General features: G+C 51.6%; 6 protein-coding genes across 6 annotated transcripts; 3 read left to right on the plus strand and 3 right to left on the minus strand.

Annotated features, from left to right (window-relative positions):
* Positions 1 to 10: 10 nt before the first annotated feature.
* On the plus strand, positions 11 to 4056 carry M438DRAFT_320980 (NUC173-domain-containing protein). Its single transcript, XM_029902896.1, has 2 exons — positions 11 to 106; positions 158 to 4056. Exons 1-2 carry the CDS (start codon positions 35 to 37, stop codon positions 4046 to 4048), a joined length of 3963 nt encoding a protein of 1320 aa, XP_029759832.1. The 5' UTR covers positions 11 to 34; the 3' UTR covers positions 4049 to 4056.
* Positions 4057 to 4562: 506 nt separating this feature from the next.
* Positions 4563 to 5188, plus strand: M438DRAFT_366313 (uncharacterized protein; the record flags this gene model as incomplete). The annotated part of the gene is made up of 3 exons (XM_029907868.1): positions 4563 to 4632; positions 4685 to 4758; positions 4811 to 5188. 3 exons carry the CDS (start codon positions 4563 to 4565, stop codon positions 5186 to 5188), a joined length of 522 nt encoding a protein of 173 aa, XP_029759833.1.
* A 740-nt stretch (positions 5189 to 5928) lies between these two features.
* Positions 5929 to 6489, minus strand: M438DRAFT_336245 (uncharacterized protein; the record flags this gene model as incomplete). The annotated part of the gene is made up of 3 exons (XM_029903866.1): positions 5929 to 6132; positions 6180 to 6425; positions 6478 to 6489. 3 exons carry the CDS (start codon positions 6487 to 6489, stop codon positions 5929 to 5931), a joined length of 462 nt encoding a protein of 153 aa, XP_029759834.1.
* Positions 6490 to 7699: 1210 nt separating this feature from the next.
* Positions 7700 to 7978, minus strand: M438DRAFT_275519 (uncharacterized protein; the record flags this gene model as incomplete). Its single annotated transcript, XM_029900790.1, has 1 exon — positions 7700 to 7978. The coding sequence occupies one exon, from the start codon at positions 7976 to 7978 to the stop codon at positions 7700 to 7702; it is 279 nt and encodes a 92-aa protein (XP_029759835.1).
* A 171-nt stretch (positions 7979 to 8149) lies between these two features.
* On the plus strand, positions 8150 to 10989 carry M438DRAFT_346579 (HbrB-like protein). The gene has a single exon (XM_029905711.1). It carries the CDS (start codon positions 8199 to 8201, stop codon positions 10860 to 10862), a length of 2664 nt encoding a protein of 887 aa, XP_029759836.1. The 5' UTR covers positions 8150 to 8198; the 3' UTR covers positions 10863 to 10989.
* Positions 10990 to 11245: 256 nt separating this feature from the next.
* Positions 11246 to 13146, minus strand: M438DRAFT_275710 (beta-glucan synthesis-associated; the record flags this gene model as incomplete). The annotated part of the gene is made up of 3 exons (XM_029900806.1): positions 11246 to 11302; positions 11362 to 11571; positions 11632 to 13146. 3 exons carry the CDS (start codon positions 13144 to 13146, stop codon positions 11246 to 11248), a joined length of 1782 nt encoding a protein of 593 aa, XP_029759837.1.
* Between the last annotated feature and the right edge of the window lie 1593 nt (positions 13147 to 14739).

The raw sequence follows: 14739 nt of genomic DNA on the forward strand, positions 1-14739 counted from the left end.
AGAGGCTGAACAGTTTCTTGCTTGTACACACATCATGTCGACCATGTCGTTGACTGAGAGACTCGACAAGATCAGGACGCAGCCCAAGCTGCAGGGCATGCAGCAGGTGAGTGACTACATACTTGGACCGAATGACAGCTTCTGACTTGATATACAGACGGCTGTCGTGCTCGGCGCAGTCGAAGACACTCTGCGCTCGCAAAAGGCCGACTCAACACCAACGGCCTACTTTGCCGCCCTCCTGTCGCTGCTTGCCCAGTTTGACATGGCTAACAAGGAAGTCGCTTACGCCGTCGTATACCTCCTCGATCTCGTTACGCCTCACGTTCCCGCACCGCTATTGCGCTCCAAATTCAGTCAGATCCTGGGCAGTCTCGCCCCCGCCCTTACACATCCGGAAGCAGAGGCCCCTCTATTGCGCTCGAGTATCGGATGTCTGGAATCGTTGCTGGTCGCACAAGATGCTCAGGCATGGGCTCTCCCCGCTTCATCTTTGAGTCCCCGTCGCGCTGTTGCCGGTCTGCTTGGTCTGGCTTCCGACCACCGTCCCAAGGTTCGCAAGCGAGCTCAGGATGCCCTCACGACCGTTCTCAAGAACCCTCCGCCCAGTCCTTCGCTTGACCACCCGGCTTCTGATATGGCCGCTGAAACTTCGATGCGCCTGCTCCAGGACGCCGCCGAGAAGTCTGCAAAGGCCAAGAAGGCAAAGAAGGGAGCAAAGGAACAAGAGAATGACCCAGCTTTGATGCACGCCCTGCAACTCGTCAAGGTTATCGCCACGGCCGCCAACGGATGGCCTTCGCGCAAGATTGATTCACTATGTGAGCTTTTGCTCGCCATCTCGAAGTCTAGCCACGAATTTCTGGTCATGTCCGCTTTCGAAGTCTTTGAGATTATCTTTGCTGGTCTGGCCAACGAGGTTTCGGCTGCAAAGCTCCCCCGTCTTTTAGAGGTTATCGGCGAGCTTCAGCCTTCCCAGAACGACTCGCAACTCCTGCCCCCGTGGATCGCCGTTATCTCGAGAGGTTATGATGTTGCTGCTCAACTCGACCCCGAGGAGACTTTCGCAAAATTGCCTACCCTTTTCACCCAGGTCTCGGCCTTCCTTACATCTTCATCCCACAACATCCGCATCTCCGCCTCGGAGTGTCTTATCTCCTTCCTTAACAACTGTGTTCCGGATTCTGTTCTCCTTGAGCCTTCAATCTACGACGAGAAGGTATTCGAGAACCTCGGAAACCAGGTGAATGATCTCCTCAGCATCAAGTACCAGTCAGCCTGGATGGAGGTCTTTTCCGTCATCGGTGCCATGTTCGACACATTGAAGTGGCGCTCCCAGGGTATTCTAAACACTGCTGTCAAGACTGTTGGTGATCTTCGTGGAAACGACTCCTTCTCCGGCAAGAAGGAAGCAGATGCTGTTCTTGGCAAGGCCATCACAGCCATGGGCCCTGACAACGTTCTCGAGATCCTGCCCCTGAACTTGACCAAGCCTGTTCCTGGACAGCCTGGACGTGCCTGGATGCTTCCTATTCTCCGTGACTCTGTCAGAAACACCCGTCTCGCTCACTTCCGTGCTGAACTCGTTCCCCTCAGTGAAGCCATGTTCCAGCGTGTCCTGAACCACGGCGATGCCGAGAAGACTATGGAGATCAAGATCTTCGAGACCATTGTTCAACAGATCTGGGCTACCCTTCCTGGATACTGCGACCTTCCTCTTGACGTTACCGAAGCCTTTGATCAAACTTTCGCCGAGATGGTCGCTAATCTTCTTTACTCTCAACCTCAACTCCGTACCGAGCTCTGCAGAGCTCTTCAGAACATGGTTGAGTCCAATCAGACCGTTCTCTCCATCGAAGGAGAGGAGGACCTTATTGCACAGGGTAGAATTTCAAGAGCTGACGCACAGAAGAACATCCAGCACCTTTCCGGACTTTCTGGTAACATTCTTGCGGTCTTGTTCAACGTCTACAGTGAGACTCTGCCTCAATACCGTGGTATTATCCTTCAAGCTATCAATGCTTACCTCAGCATTACTCCTGAGTCCGAATTGATGGAAACATTCACCCGTGTTGCCTCCATGCTCGAGTCATCTCTCGGCGAGAGCGGCCCTCAAACTCAGGCCGACAAGCAAAAGGAAACCAAGGGACCCAACAAGATGCCCCCTATGTCCCACACCCTCATGGATCTGGTCATCACAATCTCTATCTATCTTCCTCGTGACAGTTTCGCTGGACTCTTTAACATGGCTGCCATCATTGTCAACAACGACTCTGACCCGCAATTGCAGAAGAAGGCCTACAAGCTCATCCCTCGCCTTGCTGAGTCTGAATCTGGTCGTGCTGCCATCCTTGAGCGCAACTCTGATCTCCAACAACTACTTCTTCAGGCTGGTCCTAAGGCTGCTGCTCCCTCTCGTCGCGACCGTCTGACCGCCATCTCTCAGATCATCTCTTCAATCCCCAAGGATGATCTCCACTTCATTCCCTCTATCCTTTCCGAGGTCGTCATCAGCGCAAAGGAAGTCAACGAGAAGGCACGTACCGCTGCTTTCGACTTGCTTGTACAAATGGGTGAGAAGATGACCGAGGGTGGTACTGTCATCAATGCAAAGGTTCCTCACATGCCCGATGATGCCGCTCCTGTCGAAGCCAGTCTTGAGGAATACTTCACCATGGTATCTGCTGGTCTCGCCGGTTCAACCCCTCACATGATCTCCGCCTCCATCACCGCTCTCGCTCGTCTTCTCTACGATTTCCGCCACACTCTCAGCGAGCCTGTCATTCTGGATCTGGTACAAACAATGGATCTCTTCCTTACCTCCGCAAACCGCGAAATTGTTCGCTCATGTCTTGGTTTCGTCAAGGTTTGTGTGCTTTCGTTGCCTACTGATCTCATGCGTCCTCGCCTCGCAACGCTCATTCCTAACCTCATGGTCTGGTCCCACGAGCACAAGGCCCACTTCCGTCTCAAGGTCAAGCATATCTTCGAGCGCATGATCAAGAGATTTGGTGTTGAGATTGTGGAGAAGCACTGCCCCGAAGAAGACAAGAAGCTCATTTCCAATATCCGCAAGTCTCGCGACCGCGCAAAGAGAAAGAAGGAAGCTGGCAAGGACGACGACGCAGAGGAAGACACCACCAAGCGCCAAGGCAAATTCGAATCAGAGTTTGACGAGCAAGTGTATGGAAGTGATGAGGAGGACTCCGGCTCTGATATATCTGACGACGAAGTACTTGGTCGCTCAGCAGCCAAGGGCCGTAAGGCAAAGGCTGGCGGTGACACTTTCATCGTCGAAGATGAAGATGAACCTCTGGACTTGCTCGATCGCAAAGCCCTTGCCAACATCAGCAGCACAATCCCCTCCAAGTCTCGCACACCTGCTACTCGCAAACCAGCAAAGATGGACCTCGACGGCAAACTCGTCTTCAACGAAGCCGACTCGGACGACGAAGTCATGGAGTTTGACGAAGCTGGCAACTCTGCATCTCTTGAAGATGGTATCAACGCATATGTTGAGGCCATCAAGGGACGTGATGCAGCACAGAGAGGTAGAGGTGGCAAGCTGAAGTTCAAGAACAGAGGTTCCAAGGGTGAAGATGAGGACGAGATGGAAATCGACGCTCAAGAAATCGCAGACGCAAGGGCGAAACCTCAACGAAGGAGTCTAGGTGGCGAACGCGGCTCTGGATTCAGAGGACGTGGCGGCTCTGGTGGTCGCGGCGGCGGCGGCTTCCGTGGTGATCGTGGGGGAGACTCTCGTGGAGGCCGTGGCGGTGGTTTCCGTGGTGGTAACTCTGGCTCAGGTGGTTTCCGTGGCGGCAGCTCAGGCTCGGGCGGCTTCCGTGGTGGTAGCAGAGGAGGTTTCGGCGATCGGGGAGGCAGAGGCGGTGGTAGAGGAGGCTCGCGCGGTGGCTTTGGTGATCGCAGAGGCGGTGGCTTTGGCGATCGTAGAGGTGGTGGTGGTGGCGGTGTCAACAAGGGCCGTTTCGCACCCAAGGGTCAAGGTCAGAGAGATGAGAACCGCAACAGAGCCAGCAGGGCTTAAATCAGCTCGTTGATTTATAGGGCAAAAGTCATATGGGATGGAGTTTGTAGTTTGATATCATCTTATGGATAGCGTGTTTGGTTTTCTTCTGCATGGATGATCCCATGATTTATGTGGCATCTTGTGTTGTCGTGTGCATGTGTCTCAATCGAATGCACGCGGGCTGACTGAAGTGTCGCTAGATGTCTTCTGGAAACTGTACAAGAAACTCAACACAACGCCCGTCGAAGTTACAAGGGCTGAGCGGGAGACAACAGTTCTTGTCAGCCACTTTACTGATTCACTTCCTTAGCTTTCACTTCTTGTTCTCTCAACATTGTTCTGTTGCCCTATTCAAGGCCATTTCCACGTAGCATGTCAACGAAACCAGAAAATGTCATCTCTCATGATCTGAGAGCTTCTAGACTTTCACAATCACTCACAGCAGACCTTGTGTCTACAAGAGTACTTCAACACCCACTCATCCCTACCTACTCTGGTCATCAACATCTAACTTGATATCTCGTCTTCCACCATGATCATGAATGGCATGAAGTCAATTGCCTCGGCCGACAGAGCTGCCCGTGCAAATGCAAGAAGAAAGAGTACGCCATGATCGTTTCCCACCTGCTGATCTCAACACTTACTTAATCACAGATCGCGAGACCGACTTCGACCAAGAAGAGCCTGCAAACAAAGAAGCCAAGATCGAGGAGGATGCAGTGATGACTGTGAGCCATCCACAACCACCATTCACTTTGTCACGCTAACATATATCAGCAGGAAGAGCGTGCACGTATCCAGGAAGAGCACGACGAAGCCGTGAAGCACTTCAAACTCAAGATGGAGCGTCTTGAGATGGAACTAGAGCTCGTCAGCTCTGAGAGACGCCGCCTCAACAAGACTCTGGAAGAACAAGGTCGCGACCAGTCTGGAAAGTACACCCAACCTACCTTCTACCTCGACAAACGCTCTGCCCCAGCATTGGTCGAGGCTAGCGATGAGGAATACAACCGCATGCTGGACTATGCTCTGGATAGCGAGCTGCTGGTAGATGACGACACTGCTGAGGCTTTGATCGATGAGACTGGTTGGTCGTTCACCGACAAGGGCTTGCTAGAGCATCAGACACAGTGGCTCAAGAAGCACTTGTTGGAGTGAGGGCTCATCCCGGCAATGCATTCATCAGCAATGGAGAAGACGTTTCGGAGCCGGGCGAGAGGCAGTCAGCCGATACTTCAAGAGGGGGCGCGAGAAGGCGTGATATAGATCTATCTACAGGGTGCGAGACGGCCATGGTCGTGCGAGCATTCTTGGAGCTGGACCTGCGGACGATTTCAAAGCTTGACATAATGCGGGCCAGATAGAAAAATGGTACATCACCCATATTGAAAATCCACTTGGTTGTTATTTCCGGTGACGGAACATTATACCTGGTGTTCAAAGATCAAAGACTGATTTGTCTTGAACGTATGATGGCGGAGATGTGAGACAGAGAATGAGGTGATGGGTGCGTTTGGCGTTGTATGCATGTGAGGACGAGAACATGTTTCGGTCATAGGTGGTGTAAGAATCAAAGATGCGCACATAGAAGCTCTGCAATCTGTGAGGAGTAGTGGAGATAGGGCGGAAGAAACACACGATTTACTAGAGGCGGAATATAACCAGCAGGAAAGAAATGGCGACGGATTGGGGCGAGATGTCAATCTCAATCTGAATTTTGATTACAAGGGAAAGTGGTTCCAATAGGCTGTGCTTTGAAGCAATTATGATCCTGATGGCTGTCTACCTGTCGCAGGAGTTTTCGTGAGATGTTACTTTGTAAGGATCGTTGCTTCAGATGATTGCAAAGTCCTACTTCTGAGCAGAGACTTCATCAACATCGTAGTCCTCAGGATCGGTCAAAAGGGCAGTCTGGACTGTTCTTCCTCCAGGACCTGGATCAGGGCATGGACAAAGAGGTCGCAGTCAACGGTCATTGCGGCAGTGACCTGAGTACCACTTTCTTCGATCGACTTGATGCACTTCTCCAGTTTAGGTTGCAGGTCCTTGAGCTTTTCGTCGTTGCCGATAGTGCCAATCTTGGTTGCGCTCAGAGAAAAGTGCTTACGTTGTTAGCGACAAGCATCCAGCAGAATATGATCCAACTTACCATCAAGTGCTTTGCGATGTATTCACGACCGGCAAGTGTGATGAGTATCTCGAGATCTTCTTGGGCTTCGCATGGTGGCCCACGTCTAAGACACTTCAGGGCCTTCACTGCGGCTACTTTTTCACTTTCGACGCTGTGGCCGTCCACCAGTTTTTGACGTCTTTCGTTGCCCCGACGTAAATCGAGAATTGTTCTTTCCAGCTTCCCGGCGCTAGTTCTGTAGTATTCGAGCCCGTTGTCGTACCTCTGTGCAGCATTAATATTCGAGGCGATCTATTGTATGGAAAGAGATGCATACGCTGAACTCCATGATTGCAGAGATCGTCTGTCGGAATTGGCAAGTGTGTTGTGAAAGAGATAAAGTTAGGTTCAAGAAAGAGTTATGTACCGGTAGAATAGTGATGTGAGAGTGGGAGTTGACAACACATTCAATTGGCGAGGCAATATCAACTGAAGGTCCATGTGAAAGTTGATGTGAGAGACTCGGAGAACTGGCCGAAGTCGAGGTGTAAGCAAGATGAGAGGTGTGTTTGATCAAGTGATGGTGGCTACAAGAGATCACGACGGTGATCTTGGTTGCAAAAATTCCCATGATCAATTCGTAAATTGAAACACAGCAAGGATCAGCTCAGTCATCAGGTACTGTCAGTTGAGAGTTCACTTGTGTCTTCCTCTCGCTGGAGCTTCTCCCACTAACAGTTGTGTATGCCTTCTCACTTGTCAACGGGTGACGCGAAAAGCAGATGACCATCTTGAGAAAGTCTTGACCGCAGGCCATCGAGGATGTAGTCATGCCAATGGATGGAAGCGAGCAATGATTGATCGAAACACGCCAAGACCCTTCGCTTTACCACAAGCATTTATATTGAGCTAGAGTCGGATTGATTTGAAGCACAAAAGAAAGGGCATATGGCACAATCGGTAGCGCGCTCTTGCTAGTCAACTGACAACTTGTCATATGCGGTGGGCCAAAAGTCAGTTTCAAATGAGATTGAGGATGGAAATCTTTCGGGCGGGTCAAGCCAGTCCAAACAGCCGGAGACTGAGGCGACCCGAGAAGACTTTCTTTTTTGCATCTCTGACTGATATCTCGTTTTCAAGAAAAGATTGGTGCGTATGCGCGGTGATTGTGTTTTGGGTTTGGGTGGATGGGATGAGGTTGCTCTGTGTGTTTGGTACAGTATATAGATGCGGGTTCGATCCCCTGAGGAAGCCACTTTTTGCTGGAATTGAGGATCTCGAGCGAGATACGAGATCTGGAGGCTATCTCCTGCCGTGTGGATCGAAGCAAGACTTGCGATTTCCTACCTTCCCAGACACGGACGAGGTCATCTCGAGATAGGTCTCTCTACATTTCCCACGGGCTCCCGTTCACGCTCGATAGGACCAAGCGGGAGCCGGCAGGAGTGTGACTTTGCCGACATGGAAGGAGCCAAGATGAACGAAAGAGAGCGGGTATACATGGGGTATTGCAGATGACAACAAAGAGGATATTTGTACATTGACTGTTGTCGATGAACTCAGGCCTCATCGACGACTTCCTCTCCGTACATCTGCTCTTCCATGTCTTCGTCGTTTGACGCAGCAGGAGCGTCGGTGGCAGCCTTGTCCTCTTCCATCTTTTTGGTCAAGAATTGGTTGATGTCGTGTTGCATTTGAGAGACGTTGTCGCGCAGGTGAGCGAGATATTGCGACTTTTCCTGTGACGAGCTGGCTTCGGTGGGGGCGGATGAGAGCGGGGACGAGAAGGTGTTGGTCGCAGTTGGCGATGTGTAGACGGCGGTCAAGTGGGCGGGCATGTTGGCAGTATCCGGTGTATCAGTTGTCGATAGCAGGAGGTTGGAAGTACTCGAGTAGGAGAGGGATTTTGACAGGAGAGGCTTTACTGTTTTCGGGAAGGTCGAGGAACGGGACGGGCTTGGATGATGACGGTGGAAAGTCTGACTCCACACAAATCAGAGAGGGACTTTGAGACATGGTGCATGTACTTGGGCCAAAGACATCCGAACATGAGGCAGCATGAATAACAACAACCATCACCCCCCTTTGCGACCCCGGCCGCGACAACGCTCTCCCTCTGGCTCTGGCTCCGGCTCTGGCACAGGCACAGGCACCCTGTCGTCGCATCGCAGCGCATCGAGCATGTCGGCGGCCACCAACGATTCGTCCACCAAACACCAACCACCGCAACAGCAATACTCGGCTCGTCCTAGCACCGCCCACAGCACCACTGCGCCCTCTGCTCTGGCAAACTTCTCCCGTCCTCAACCTCGCCAGTCCATCGATGCTCAACTGCGCATGACCTCTCCCCCACCTCCTCCGCCGTCAGCCCCTCCATCCATCCTCCAGCGTGGTCGTCAACACTCGCAAGGCTTCTTTGAGCCTTCCCTACCACACACTTCGCATATGCCAGCCTCCCAAATCGCTGCTCAAGCCGCCATGCACCACATGCACTCTGCGAACCAAGACCGCAAACGTCCGAATCCTCCCTTACAGCCCATCAATGTCGCCGCTAGTCGTATGGACCGTCGCATAGCCTCTCCAACTACACTGAGTCCTCCTCCGCAACAGTCTTCCCATATCGACAGTAGAATCACTGCTACGACTGCTGCCAACGTCGCTTTCCCGAGAAGCCCAGGCCCCATGCCTTCTCCCCATGCCTTGACTGCCGATCAACCTGTTTCCGCTCCTCCTCCGCCAACTCCCTCGGAAGTAAAAGTCAAGGAACGCTCCAAGATGAAGCTGTTCCACAAGCCAAAGAGTATTGGAATCACAAAAGACAAGGACTTTGACAAAAAGGCTGCTCCAGCCTTGCCATCTCCAAACCGTGGCTTGCTGCGCGCTGGTTTCGCAAGTGCTTCCATGACTAGTCTGACCGATCCAAACTCTTCTGCTGCTGCCTCTGTATATTCTTCCGCCAATACTTCGACTTCAACCTTGGTGCCCGTAACCACCACAGCGACGGCAACAGCAGACAAGAAAGAGGACAAGGAGAAACACAGGCACCACTTCTTGTCAAGGCAGAAACAAAAAGATCGCGGTGCTTTGCCTCTATCTTCGGCTTCCTCAAACTCGACTGCAGTAGACCCAAATGCTCCACAGTCTCTTTACTCCTTCACCCCTCAGTCTCCCGGTTTCTCCAAATCTGTCAGTGGTTTGGACTTACGACACGGCGGACGTGCCTTGAGGGAAAAGAAAAAGGAAGAAAAGGCTGCTGCTGCGGCCGCGACAAATCTTACGCCAATCATGTCCAACAGCTCTGGCAATCTGCTGAGAGACGACTCGAGAAGTGACTTCATGGGTCCCAGTAGTCTTGACTCGACCTCGATATTAGGTCCTCCCAGTAGCAACTCGCTCTTCTCGCTTCCCTTGTACGAGCCGCAGCCTACAATGTCAGCCGCTGCATTCAACAATTTGGGCAACAGCATGGGGTTACATGGCATCACAGCCGATGATGCTTGGCCCTTACTCAAGGCAAGACTGTTGAATATCTTTTCTGGCGAGGACTTACGGACACCTATCGAAGACTTCAACCTACTCGTCTCTGTCCACATTCGGCGATGCATTCAGAAGCGTGCTCCTGTGGTTCTGGTAGAGGACTTGAGGGAACTACTAGCGACAGGCTTCTCTTCTCTCGCACAAACTTTACGAGGTGTGCCAGACGAGCGACTTGTAACACGACTTGTCGCAATCTGGCAGACAACATTTAGCTCTATCCTTCCTTTCATTCAAGCTGTCTTTTTACCTCTCGACCTCGAATTCAGGGGTCGTGGCAGTATCATGAGTGCAAGAGAGGCTCAAGAATTTTGGGGTGCCTTTGTACCTGCAGAGATGCCGCCACCATTCTTCCGGAAACATTCTTCCTCGTTCGACGAAATAAGACCGAGCAGTTCTGGAGGCGCGACGATCACGAGCAATACATCAAATCGTATGCCCGGTTTGGGAGAAGAGCTGGACGTCCGTCGCATCGCATTGATCGTCTTTCGCGATGTGGTGCTCCTCCCTCGTCATGAGTCGCTGCTGGCCATCTTCTCGCGACTGTCGCTGGACAGCATCAACACCGCACCTGCCCCGAACAATCTCTCCTCATCACCACCCATATCCAGCAATCGCGGTCGGGGCTTCTCAAATCCAGCAGCAGGAGGAGCAGAAAGACCTTCCACAGGTGGCAGCCTCTCTCCACGCCTCGGAAGCAGTTTCAACAGCAATACAAACTATCTTGATAACAATAACAACGGAGTAATAGGTTCACCACCTCCCCAACACACACGCAGCCGCGCCACCTCCAACACCTCTGCGGGATCTTTTGGCACTTCCCTTCCGCACACCTCATCACACTATCCAGCTGCGTCCATCGACAGCGTAACTTCCGCTCCCGCATTCTCATCTTCATTCTCCCCTGATCCCTCAGGCCGCCCACCGACATTTGCAGACCCTGCTCAAGTCACTCAAACCGTGGCTAGAATGCTACAATGTGTTTCTGTGGTTGCTGGCGCACAAACAGGAGATCAGAGTCAGAGTATGGTGGAGAGATTGACTAGGGAGTTGAAGTACAATTGGTTGGGTAGGGGAAGGACTGGAAGGCAACGACGAGGCTGGGTGGGTGTCAAGGGAAAGAACACGTCTGGAATGGGGCAGGGGCAAGGATTGGGGGTTAATGGATTGGGTGTCGTCGGTGCTTGAGCATTTTTCTACTTTTGACCCTTGGTTATGGGAGTTCTCTTGGTTTTAGGATATAGAAAGGGGCAAGGGCAAGACTTGGGGTAATGGTCGGGGGTTCAGATCAAAGTGTAGGAAGGGAAGGTCCGGGGCTTTGGAAAGAAACGGTGGAGTTCTGATACCATGGACCAGGTGGATAAGGATGGCAGCATCAAGCATAATGAACAATTTTACGACTTCAAAAACCGCATGTCATTTGCATGCCCTCCGTTTGTCTCAAGCTGTACGGACGTGGTGTTTGCTTGAAGATGTAGCGTTCTATCATCTTACATGCCATATCCACGGTGGCTGTACATTACATCCTCATCCCTCATATGTCCCATCATACACATTCATTTCCCATACCACTAACACCCATGCATCAACTCATTCCTCGGCCATTCATATCCAGTATCCGCCCAAGTCTGCAAAAAATCATCAGCTTCAACTCTTCACCTCTAATTCTTGTCCTTGCGTTACTTACAGTATAGTTGGGATTCAAGTACGCCTCTGGATGATTTTTGATATACTCTGTCGTTTCGAAACCGGGAGGATCGCAAGTTATTGACTCTTCGCCTGGTTTTTGGTATATGCGAACGTAGTCTACACGCATTATTGCCGGGAATTCTACCGCTGACCAGTTTATAGCGACCCAGTTTTCGGATATTCCTAGATTGAGGATCATGGACATTGGCTAGGATTCATGTTAGCAATGAGGGCGTGGAACGAGGTGGGAGAGAGAGGGAGTGGCTACCTCTTCACTGATAATCCTCTGATCGATGTTTCCGTTCTTGCCAATGGCTCTGGCATCGAATTTCATCATCTCCTCTCCTGCGACCGTCCATGCAATGAACGAATCCTCTGTAACACCAGGTTCGTATTCAAAAGCATACCGTTGATAGGCCTTTCCGTCGTACCACTCATTATTCAACATCGTGGTTGTAGAAACGGCTTGTTGGAAAGGTCCTCCTGTCCATGTATTCAGGAACGATAAGGAGTAATCAGGAATTTCCATAAAGTCGACATTGGGATACCACCAGGTATCGAAGGGAGCGATTTGGTAACTTTGGGTTGCTACTCCGAGGCCTTTGCCGCCGTAGTCTGCAGATACTTCGATGATGTCGATTTCAGGGGCGCCGCGGCCTTTGCCTGGAGTGGGATGATCGGCACCTGGACACGTGCAAGAGGCGAGTTTTTGACCGGGCAATTTGTTCATACCGCTGCTGTCGCTTTGGTTTGGTGTAATTCCTGCGTCACAGGAGTCGTAAGTGTAAGGCCATGTGCCGTCTGTGGTTGCTAGATAGCCTGGTCGCCCGAGGTTTCCCAAACTCCAGACACCGGGCCACAATGCGTGAATTCCTGCTGGTCCGGGAAGTGACACAGAGACTTCGAAAATGCCGCCTTTGAAGCAGAGTTGATTCCACGAGTTTAGCATGCCGCTTCGGAACTGGAGGCCGTGGTTGCCGAAGGCGTCGAGTTGGAGATGGAGTGCACCGTCCCAGGTTGTCACGGCGTCAGGATCGTACCATTCGAGATCTCGCGTGGCTCCGTACCAGAAATCTGGAGCAAACCAGTATGGATCGTCTCCAGGGTAGAATGTGCGGTTCACTTCATTAAACTCATCGCTGAAGACAAGGTTGTAGTGATCTCCGTCAACACCTATTCTTGTCCTTTCTGATTTTGGTGTGTCTGGGTCGATCAGTCCAGTACGCACATTCTTTAGCAATGGCCACTTTCGACTTGCGTTCACCGTCGCCCAGGTCACTTCATTATCCAGATATCCCCACATTTGATCCAGTGGCGTATCGTTGTATCCAATGATGTTGATGCCTGACCAGCTGAGCACAGGCAACATGATGAACACACTAAGCAAACCGATGACCATGAATGCAAGGCCAAGTGTGTCCAGCACATTCTTGCGCGAAAAGTGGTCTCGCAATGTCGGTTTGAGTTTTACATCATCGTCGACCATTGGCAGGTGCATGTCATCATCCCATTCTTTCTCGTGCCAGTATAGAGGAAACGTGTAGCCTTGTTCTTCGGTGAGTGGCGCACCGAGTCTGTCATCGAGATACGGAAAGAATGATCTGTCCGGATCGTTGTTGTCGACGAAGTCCGGCCTAGGGGTTGCAATCGCTGCGGCACCTATAGCAGGAGACGCAACTGTGGTCTCCAAGTTATTCGCGGGATGATTTTCGTCAGTAAACGGGTTCGAGTTTCGTCTGGATATCGGTACAGAAGTAGCTCCGGCATGTTGCGTACTATCCATTGAATTGCGACGGGGCAGCAAAGCAGTGAGATCGGTCGTCGATTGACAGGGTGTTGCGAATGGGTTGTAATATCTGTCAAAGTCCCGACCCAAGTCTCGAACAGATCTGGGCGTGGCCATCCTTGATAAGCTTGTGGACGAGCTAACATTACGCATGCTATAGGGACGGGAAGCTGACCGCGACGCTGGTATAGGCGGGGGAGGCAATAACCCTTGACCAAGTGCAATACCAGCAGCATTTGCATCTCGTGTACGCGCGTTGTGTAGTGACCCCACTGATCCATCTCTTGACGATTGGTCGGACACGGTCGAGTTTGTGGAACGATGGGCGGTCGTGGGATTCGGCCGATCATGTCGAGCTATATTCTCACTGCTTGTTCGTCTGCTGGGTGGTCGCAAAGACGCTGATGAAAGTTGTGCATGGAGGTTGACCGCCGACCGTCCAGCTTGCTCGCCATGTCTTTCATCGTCCAGGTATGATGATTCTGGTCGTGTGAGACGGCGTGATGATGAAGGTCTGGTTGGCGAAGCCATTGTGTTGTGATTTGATCAGAAGAGCGGGTGTTGCTGCATATGGCTGTGACAGAAGGACTATATCTTGCCCACGCAGCAATCGCGCGATCAACGGTCGGAAAAGGACGCGATTCCAAAGATGCAACGACCAGGAGTACTTTATCTTCCAGGATGGTGCACGGATGCAGTTTCCTAGGGTCTTTTCTGGGGCAGAATGCGGAGTCGAAACGAAAGCTCAAAAGCAACACTGCGGCCGAATCATGTCCAAGTGGAGGTTGTGAGAGAGTTTTGAAAAGAATGGAAGAAATGTTTTTTGAAAGTTGAGAAGAACGTACAACAGAAACACGAGAACTCACCAGCCATGGGTCGAGATGTTGCCCAGCACATCCCCTGGCACAATACTGCCACTGCCATGCAGCGCGGCATTTCTAGTCGAGTTGGCGCATTTGGCTGACGAACTAAAACCGTTAAGACTTTCTGGCTTGGTGAGGGGTCCAATCGAGGTGCAGGAATAGATTGGCTCAAGCAGGAACCCAACGAATCGTCGCATTTCTTATGCGGCTCGGATATACAGCACATCTCCTGCGGCGTGCAGAATACCATCGTGAGCATGCGCGTACTGCTGATGTTGTGGTATAGAGCTGATCAGTGACTTGCCAATCTGTCAAGCGAAGCATCCACCTGCGGTATAACGCCTCGTAAAAGTGCCGTCTTTTCGAGACAATATGCGATAACGTGGTTCATACGAGCGGGTGATCTCATGGCGCAACTTGTGACAGCTGGTCAGGATTCAGGAACCAAAACAAGGTTTCTCGTAAACAGCGACCACGATGCCTCGATATTTCGATGCTCGTCGATCTACATATACCAAGCAAGCCCAGCGCTTGGAGTCTGCTTGAACACGCAACTTTCAGCCGTTGTGAAATCACTCTCTCATGAGAATTGACTGCGCATCGCTTGGCCGAGTTTTGTTGAAGAGATGTCACGCGTCAAGTTACTTAACGCACCCCTGTACAAAGGAGGTTTTGAGGTAGAGTACAGCCTCCATTGGCATGTTCAGCTGAAGGCGTTGACGATACG

This window comes from Aureobasidium pullulans (genome assembly GCF_000721785.1).
Source record: "Aureobasidium pullulans EXF-150 unplaced genomic scaffold scaffold_11, whole genome shotgun sequence".
NCBI classification, from domain to species: Eukaryota; Fungi; Ascomycota; class Dothideomycetes; order Dothideales; family Saccotheciaceae; genus Aureobasidium; species Aureobasidium pullulans.

Excerpts from the sequence above, each read along its gene's own strand:
- M438DRAFT_320980 (XM_029902896.1), top strand. The coding sequence starts at position 35 with ATGTCGACCATGTCGTTGACTGAGAGACTCGACAAGATCAGGACGCAG. Across the intron at positions 107-157 it reads AGCTGCAGGGCATGCAGCAG|ACGGCTGTCGTGCTCGGCGC; the intron begins GTGAGTGACTAC and ends CTTGATATACAG.
- M438DRAFT_346579 (XM_029905711.1), top strand. The coding sequence starts at position 8,199 with ATGAATAACAACAACCATCACCCCCCTTTGCGACCCCGGCCGCGACAA.